The sequence below is a fragment of the Larimichthys crocea genome, chromosome VIII, assembly GCF_000972845.2.
Source record: "Larimichthys crocea isolate SSNF chromosome VIII, L_crocea_2.0, whole genome shotgun sequence".
Classification (NCBI taxonomy): Eukaryota; Metazoa; Chordata; class Actinopteri; family Sciaenidae; genus Larimichthys; species Larimichthys crocea.
Genome location: NC_040018.1, coordinates 6,620,724 through 6,629,303, shown reverse-complemented (window position 1 = coordinate 6,629,303; position 8,580 = coordinate 6,620,724). Strand labels below are relative to the sequence as shown.

Below are 8,580 nucleotides of genomic sequence, written 5' to 3'. Positions count from 1 at the left end.
ATGCACAACAAAACCACCACAACAACTACCACTATACCACTATATATATATATATACCACTATAGCAAAAAAAACTACTAAGTGCAAGAATTAACATAGACTGTACAATTACTAATATGAGCTACTGTCTGTAAAAAGTTGCATAGACTGTGCATAGACTTGTGCAAAGCCTGGAGGTAAACGGGCACATATCAGCAGCAGGTATGACAATAAAGTGACTGGTGTGACTGACAGCATAAATAGGTGGAGGTATTAAAGCATTATAATTTACAGATAACAGTAAAACAGATAAAGTGCAGATAGCCATGACATAATGGTGCAAAAGGTTACAGTGAAGATATAAAATAAATAAATGATAACGACATGCACAACAAAAAATCAGTCCCACTGGAATTATTCTAGATTAATCTAGATTAAAATGGCTCATTCAGAATATGTGTGCTACCTAAGTAATGACTAAAAGTAAGTCTTTGAGAACGGGTTTCTTAACCCCTTAAGTGCGCAAGCTATTGAAACCCCCTCTAACGCGCAACATGGGTCAAAAGTGACCCGCATTCATTTCCAATGGAATTCTAAGCATTGGTGTGGTTTTTTTCTCTCACAACATCTAAAATCAATACATTTAATCTCATAATAATTTACAAAGAAACAATTTTGGTACTTCTTCATGCACAGAAACTGTTGTTTTTTATTTTTACTTTTGTATCTTATAAATAAGCATAGATTTGGAATTCCTCCACTAATTTGCAGACATGGGTCTAAAGTGTCCCGCATTTGGTACTATAATATTTCCAGTCAGGAATACATATACTGCGGACATCTGTTGACCTGTTACATATTTAAGAAGGAATCAGAACTTCAGAACTTCTGCAAAACCACTAGTCTCCGGGGAGCGTTACAGTTCGTCTTTGGATTCTGTGGAGGATGTCTATGGTGAGCTATGTCCCAAAGACGAACAAGCTGTTGTCCTTCTCATACCTGCACAACGACACAGCATGGATGACAACATGAAGAAGAAGCCAGAGATCATACAATTTACAACAAAACGAAAGGAGGTGTGATCTCATGGACCAAATGGTCCATACATACGTCGAAGCGGCGAACAAGGATATTGTATTTTTATTGTGATTTTAAAAAGGCCACCATTAGGTATTGTCTGTATATCTACTGTAATATTATATATCTATTTATACTAGTGCTGGGCATCATATAATTTTTTTTATCTAGATCAGTCCCACTGGAATTATTCTAGATTAATCTAGATTAAAATGGCTCATTCAGAATATGTGTGCTACCTAAGTAAGTCTTTGAGAACGGGTTTCTTAAGCCAGGTGACGCATTAGACCAGGGGCTCATCTCCTGTTTCCAAAATGCATCATCTGCAGCATCAGCTAAGGGATGCTTTGCGTTTAGGTGGTACTTGAAACTGGAAGAACTTCTGCAGTAAACTAATTCCACATTGCACAAGGTGCAAACAACCTTAGTCTTGTCGAGGTTTCCATTGGGAAGCTTCTTAAAAATGAATTTTCCCTGAAGCAAACCCGGCGGCTTCGTAGCTGCATCCATGTTAGCACGTCACGTTTGATGTGGTAATTCACAGTAGGCATACAGGTTCGAAGACTCGTTCTCGCCCCCTACAGTGCAATTTGGCTAGGTATACATCCGTGCTAAAATATCAAGGTAAAAGTCATCATGGTTTGCGTAGTATAGACCCAGCTACCAACCCAACTTTGAAAATAGATTAATGGTGATATTTTTTTTATTGCCCGATAAGAGTCTCGCGTTAACGCGATAACGGCCCACCACTAATTTATACACATTTAAATCAGGCAAACACCATCCTGCTGCCACTTGAACACCAAATGTGGATGAATCCACCGCTGAAAATAGTCCCCAACAAAATGCACAATTGTTTGTGTTTGTTAGAGTAACATTTGCAAATAATTAGAGTGCCCAGCTGTTTTAGAAAAATGACTCAGTCCTTCAAAGATTTACATCTTAGGAAGGAGCCAATGGGCTTAACTGGTCAACTGGTGTCCTCAGATTTCGACCTTCACTCTTCTATCTTCCTCTCTTTGTCACACAGCTCCCGGGGAAGAAGGACCTCTTCATCGAGGCAGATTTGATGAGCCCATTGGACCGCATCGCAAATGTGTCAACACTAAAGGTGAACCCTTGTCAGCTGTCACTTTCTTCTGAGATTGAGAAACTTGTGTCCCTCCTTCATTAAGACCACTACAGTGCCCTTGAGCAAGGCCCTTAACCCCCCAACTGCTCCGGCGTTCCTACAAAAGAGTCTTCTTCTCGGTGAAAGCTGATTTTGTCCTTTTTTTTCTCTTACAGCAACATGAAGTCGACAAACTCTACAAAGTGGAACACAAACCTGTTGTCAGCACTTCAGATCAGTGAGTCCTGCAGCCTCCATACTCCTGATATCATTTTACACACACACACAATGTGACACCTCGCATGTGGCATTTCTCCTTTATAGGCTCTGTTTTCTGATCCGGCCAAGAATACAAACTGTGAAATGGATATGTGGTAAGTAGAACTAATGTTTTGTTTTTACGTATCTTTAATAATTCAGGTGTATTTCATGCAATATTCTTTATTCTTCCTTCCTTTTTGTTCCAGATGTGGCCAATGCAGACAAAGCAGCAGGAAAATTTAGAAGATACAAGATCATATTTACCCCTCAGAAGGTACGTGACTCTGCCATGGTGCACAGACTCTGCTGTATATTGTTTTGAATCACGTTCTTTATTCTGACCCTCCTGTGTCGTCCAGTTCTACGCGTGTGAGGCGGTGTTGGAGGAGCAGGGCATCTTTGGTGGTAAATAAACATCTTTTCTGCCTCTTTGCGTTTTGTTACCACGTTGGTGAAAGAAGTGTTGAACTTGTGTTCACCTTCTCACAGATGTGACCACCGATGAATGGGCTTTCAACCTTCTTCCGCTTGACGACGACATCATCAGTCTGGAGCTGCCCGAATTCTTCCGAGACAATTTCCTGGTAAATTATGAGAGCTGAAACGATTAATTATTTATTTGTGATACAATAATAATAAATGGTTTCAGAAAAAAAGTTACATGAGTGAGACATGATACATGATTTACAGGCGGGAGACCAGCGGTGGGTGAGGACAGCCGGCAGCGCTCTGCACCTCCTTCACTCACTCTACGGCCCATTCTCAAAGATCTACGGGATCGGACGATGTTCAAAGGTGCAGTATGATCACAGACCAAAAACATTCTCTTGAAATCCTCACGATTAAGGACTGCCATGAATTGTGTCCCGTCTGTCTGCTACCAGATGGCGTACGAGTCGTGGAGGGAGCAGGTTGAGGAGGGAGAGCAAAGAACTCATCAGGCTGAGATAGGAAAGGTTTTTCTCATCGACAGAGGTAAGAAGCAGCCACGTGTCCTCGTCTTGGCGGGACGGCATGCCGAGCTCTGCTTCGTCCTCCCTAACACTGTCGTTGTCTTTGCAGATGTGGACTTTGTCACTCCTCTGTGTTCACAAGTTGTCTATGAAGGACTCGTGGATGATATATTTAGGATCAAATGTGGTGGGTATCAAAGCAACCTGTGGAGAGTCCTAAACTCTACAAACTAAACTACATACTTTGTTATTGTTTTGACGTGAGAGACCCTGAACGACAACATTTACATTATGTATTTAATCAAATTGTGATTTTACGATCTAATTTTTTAGATTCTCAGGAGCCATACTTTACATATGGTCCACATCCTTACATATATTTTGGATTGGTGTAAGAGGAATACATTTTAAGGACCCTGTTTTATTTTTACACTGTAAAGCATAAAGATGAACTCTGGGCTCAATAAATGAAGAAATAGTGTTAATACTCAGAGCTTTGTGAACCTCCCAGTCGTATAAAGATCCTGGTTGCAGATTTTTTCTGTTTGTGCTCGCGTGTCGATCTGTCGTCTCATCACAGCGTCTGCTCCACAGGATGTGTGGAGTTTGGGCCTGAGGTTACCTCCTCGGACAAAAGCATGAAAGTCATGCTGAACTCTCAGGACAAGGTAGGTAGAGCGCTGATGTTAGAGGAGGAACCGTCTGCTGCAGATCTTTTTAATGTGTGTGACTCTCGCGTGTTTCGTAGGTCTTCAACGAAATCAGAAACGAGCATTTCTCCAACGTCTTTGGCTTCCTCAGTCAGAAAGCCAGGAATCTCCAGACTGCTTATGATGTGAGCAAACCTTTATCGCCCTCGTCAGTCGTTGTAACTAAGGTGACTGACATAGCTGACACTGTTTTGCTTTGTTAATTCTGCAGAAGCGTCGGGGGATGGACATAAAGCAGATGAAGACGTTTGTGTCGGAGGAGCTGAAAGGGTTAAAACAGGAGCATCGGCTGCTTAGTCTACGTGAGTGGTACAGCAGTTCACCGTGTGCCAGGTTGAAGAAATATTTTCAGACCTGTGCGGCTGAAGAGCTTCTTCTCTTTCAGACATCGGCGCCAGTGAATCGATCATGAAGAAGAAAACGAAGCAGGATTTTCAGGAGCTGCTCAAGACTGAACACTGTGAGAACAATCTGCTCTGCTGCTCATAGACGCACTGTTTCTTTATGTTGTTTTTATTGATACAAACCTTTGTCTATTCCAGCATTACTTGAAGGATTTGAAATCCGTGAATGCATTTCATTCATAGAGGAGCACATCAACCGACAGGTGCGTTCATTTAAACACACTGTGACGTACGAGCAGGTGAAATAACAATCGTAATATGCTGGAATTATTTATTTTTTTTCAAGGTCTCCATGATAGAAAGTCTGAGGCTGCTTTGCCTTCTGTCTATCACGGAAAACGGTGAGTTTTATTTGATATAATTGCTCTATAAAGATGTGCAAAATGCTGTTTTAACAATTATTCGACGGTCTGTGCTCACAGGACTCCTGCCAAAAGATTTCCGCTCTTTGAAAGCGCAGTATCTACAGGTGAGATTCAAACTGAATGAAGGAAGTAATAAGAGATGGGACACATTGGTTTTATCGTCTTTTTATGTTCACGTCTTTCTGTCCTTCAAACCTGAGCCCCAGTTAAGATGCCACTGGTCTAATGTTGCGACATGTTTCTCTGCTTAAACCTCATCAGAGCTACGGTGTGGATCACCTGCTCACGTTTGCCAACCTGAGGCAGTTGGGGCTGCTGGTGGAGCAGCAGCCGGGTGAAACACTGACCGTGATGGAGAGCAAAGTGGGCAAACTGGTCAACGACAAAACCGCAGGTGAAACGGCCTCTGATTTACATTGTTTAACCTTCTAATGATCACAGTCTCCTCTGTTTCATTATTGCTTTTTTCATTCTTTGTTTTCGTTTTCCAGGAAAGCTGACTGACGCCTTCTCCTCGCTCGCAAAGAAGAGCAACTTCAGAGCCCTGAGCAGAAAACTCAACCTGGTAAATGATCATCAGATCACAGAATACCACTCCGGATGTTTTCACCCTGAAAATGTTTTATGTTCTTAATCGTATCATCATATTTTGTGTAAAGGTGCCAAAGTCAGATGAAGAATATGACCTGCGTGTACCACGAGACATGGCGTACATCTTTAGCGGTGCATACGTCCCTCTGAGCTGCAAACTCATCGAGCAGGTCAGATTCATTTATTCCACAGGACCTGACACTGACTTGTGTTCTGTGTAGGACATCAGTGAGTCATCATTACTGTCAGCTTTAAACTTTAAAATGTTGTGATAATCTTGTAGGTGCTGGACCGAGACGGTTGGACGGGACTTGAAGAAGTCACCAGGCTGCTAAACGGACACGAATTTGCTGTTTCAGGTTGGATCATTAGGAGATATTAATATAAATTTGAACATTAACTAAATAATTGGATTCTTGAAAGCATTGAAATGGTTTTCTCAGCTAGATTTCCCTCCTAGGTTTCTTCTTAATGTATGTGCATAAATATTTTTCTAATTATGGTAAGTCCTTTTGACATTTAATCAGTAAGGATGATGGGCAGCAGTGGAAGTGTTACAGTTCATATTTACATATGTAGCAATGACATTTTGACTAGTCGGAACTAATTTACAGATGTCTTTGATTTAATTATAGATATCATTCTAGATAATAGCTATTACAAATGTAATTTTCACTAATTACAATTGTGTTTCAAGTCTCTGACTCTAAATATCTGAAATTACATTCGTACAAGCCGACCGATCAGTCATTTAATTTTGATTAATCAGAATTAAACTTTAGATATCTATAAATCCATTCATGATATCTCTTATGTAAGAACAGTCGCGGATATCTACAACTGACATTTCAAATTAGTGAGAAGTGAGTTGTAGATATCATTATTTAACATTGAAATGAATCATAATGACATTATGGATATGCCGACTTTAAATTATAACACGTTTAATTTCAATCAAAGTGTGACTGAATCCTGAAGTCGCCTCTTTGTGTCTGAGTTAGTTGGTTTCCAGCACTTTTGGTCAAATTCAGGCACATTTGTGTTGTAAAGTCAAACCGTCCTCTGACAAACAGACGATCAGGCAGCAGAACGTCATAACCTCTCATATCATCACAATACTGTTAGAGTAAGTACGATGGTAGGAGAGAAATCTAATTACTGACCTACTTCATGTTACACGGTTTTACTGTGACCAGGTTGCTACAGAGGAAAGTAAATGTGCTGACTGGTGTGCTGTATAACCTGATTTCTCTGAGACACCTTGTTACTGTTCAAACAGAACGCTGACTGTTTTGAATGCTGAAGGTTTTTTCTCTCTCATCAGGAAGCACTGGAGGCGATTCAAAAACAAAGAGCGACGCTCAGCGCATCATCCTCGTCATGTTCCTCGGCGGCTGCACGTTTTCAGAGATTTCGGCCCTACGTTTCCTCGGCAGAGAGAGAGGTAAACGAAGCCTGGATGCTGATGTTACAGGAGAATTTTCTTTTAAAGTGGTACTAATATTTTAACACCCCACCATGCCTCATCCGGTGGTCTTCCTGTTGTTTGGACCTCAGTTTCACTTCTGCTAACAGACAGAAGCCTCCTCATGCTCCTTATCTGAAGATATTACACCTTGTAAAATGACTAATAGTTTAGTTTATATTGGTTTGCATGGTATGACGTGTTGTTATTCTGGCACTTCCAGTTACATAATTGATATCCTATCATATCGACTCTTTTGGTGCCATAATTTCCTGGCAGTTCTTTTAAAACTAGAGTTAGTTTCTCTTTTTTATGATATAAAGATTAATAAACCTACTTCCATTTAGTAGCTATGCTGTGAAGAAAATGTGGAGTGTCACCGTGCTATATTTTAGCTGTGCGGTAATACTTTATTATATGCAAAGAAAAGCTCTGTTTCAACTTATTTTAATTCATTATTTATGTATTATTAATAATTTTCATGTCTGTTAATGTCTTATTATATACTTTTCCATGGACAAATTTTAGATTTTTGTATGTTCAGCTGGCTAAAAGACTCCTACAGTAGATTATGCTAACAATTTATTAAATCAAATCAAATCAAATCAATTTTATTTGTATAGCCCAAAAATCAAATCAATTTTATTTGTATAGCCCAAAGTCACACAGTACATTTTCCTCGGAGGGCTTTACAATCTGTACAGGGAGTGACACCCTCTGTCCTTAGACCCTCGGAGAGAGTTTTCAGTAAGAAAGATGTGACTGCATCTTCAACCAATACCGTGCGTGACTAGGCATAACCCTGAAAGCATATTAAGCATTATTAACAGAGGTTGTGCTTTACCGTCATTATTGGCACGGCAGTGATGTGGTCAGGGCTGAGGCACAAAATGTGTTGAACACAGATCAGTGTAATCATCTCCAAAATTCACAACACAAAGAAATATTCAGCTTCAGTCCATATTATTCGACCTTTAGACCTTTTACACACCTGTATTAACAAGGCGGTCTAACAGCGCCACAAAACACAGAATATTCATGAAGAAAGTTGACTTCCAGTGCACTTATTTACAGAAGAGGATTAGGGCCACATAAATAAATACAAATCTCAGAATTCTGACTTTTTTTTTTTCAGAATTCTGACTTTTAAACTTTTAAACTCAAAATTCTGAGTTTAAAACTTTCACTGGATAAAAAAAAAATAGACACTTTATCTCTGTAATTACGAGATCTTTTCTCGTAAATTCTGAGATTAAAAGTCAGAATTCTGAGTATTTTTTATGTGGCCCTAATCCTCTTCCATACTTATTCATATTTATTGACACATTTACTGTTTTCTTTTCCCAGGTTATAAATTCATCGTGGTGACGACTGCCATCACAAACAGTTCAAGACTGCTGGAGGCTTTGCTGGACAACCATGCATGAAGCACAGACAGAAACTACAGACACATTCCTGCAGACACCTTGTCATGCATCCCCCTGCAGTACTGACATTACACACAAACGGTCCGTGTCATACAACCAAACAACTGCAACCATGTATAAAGTGAATAAATGTTTTTAACGTGTTGTTCGTGTTTGGTGCATTCCTCAGTCTAAAATTAACAACAGCCTCATTGTTGCGTCAAGTGTCAAACTGCTGCTTAGCTACCGACACACCGC

General features: G+C 40.1%; 1 protein-coding gene across 3 annotated transcripts in view; it reads left to right on the top strand.

Moving 5' to 3' along the window:
• Window positions 1-8,488, top strand: part of vps33b (VPS33B late endosome and lysosome associated) — a 21,703-nt gene extending 13,215 nt beyond the window's left edge. For all 3 annotated transcript variants that reach the window (XM_019257118.2, XM_019257116.2, XM_019257119.2), the window contains exons 3-24: window positions 2,087-2,167; window positions 2,344-2,405; window positions 2,492-2,541; window positions 2,635-2,702; window positions 2,788-2,833; window positions 2,918-3,012; window positions 3,119-3,223; window positions 3,313-3,403; window positions 3,491-3,568; window positions 3,976-4,049; window positions 4,130-4,216; window positions 4,303-4,393; window positions 4,477-4,551; window positions 4,634-4,698; window positions 4,782-4,836; window positions 4,918-4,964; window positions 5,122-5,254; window positions 5,352-5,425; window positions 5,520-5,621; window positions 5,735-5,810; window positions 6,776-6,895; window positions 8,264-8,488. In XM_019257118.2, the coding sequence (XP_019112663.1) occupies window positions 2,087-2,167; window positions 2,344-2,405; window positions 2,492-2,541; window positions 2,635-2,702; window positions 2,788-2,833; window positions 2,918-3,012; window positions 3,119-3,223; window positions 3,313-3,403; window positions 3,491-3,568; window positions 3,976-4,049; window positions 4,130-4,216; window positions 4,303-4,393; window positions 4,477-4,551; window positions 4,634-4,698; window positions 4,782-4,836; window positions 4,918-4,964; window positions 5,122-5,254; window positions 5,352-5,425; window positions 5,520-5,621; window positions 5,735-5,810; window positions 6,776-6,895; window positions 8,264-8,343 (1,755 nt within the window). In that variant the 3' untranslated portion in view covers window positions 8,344-8,488. The remainder of the gene's footprint in view (window positions 1-2,086; window positions 2,168-2,343; window positions 2,406-2,491; window positions 2,542-2,634; window positions 2,703-2,787; window positions 2,834-2,917; window positions 3,013-3,118; window positions 3,224-3,312; window positions 3,404-3,490; window positions 3,569-3,975; window positions 4,050-4,129; window positions 4,217-4,302; window positions 4,394-4,476; window positions 4,552-4,633; window positions 4,699-4,781; window positions 4,837-4,917; window positions 4,965-5,121; window positions 5,255-5,351; window positions 5,426-5,519; window positions 5,622-5,734; window positions 5,811-6,775; window positions 6,896-8,263) is intronic.
• The last annotated feature ends 92 nt before the right edge of the window (window positions 8,489-8,580 follow it).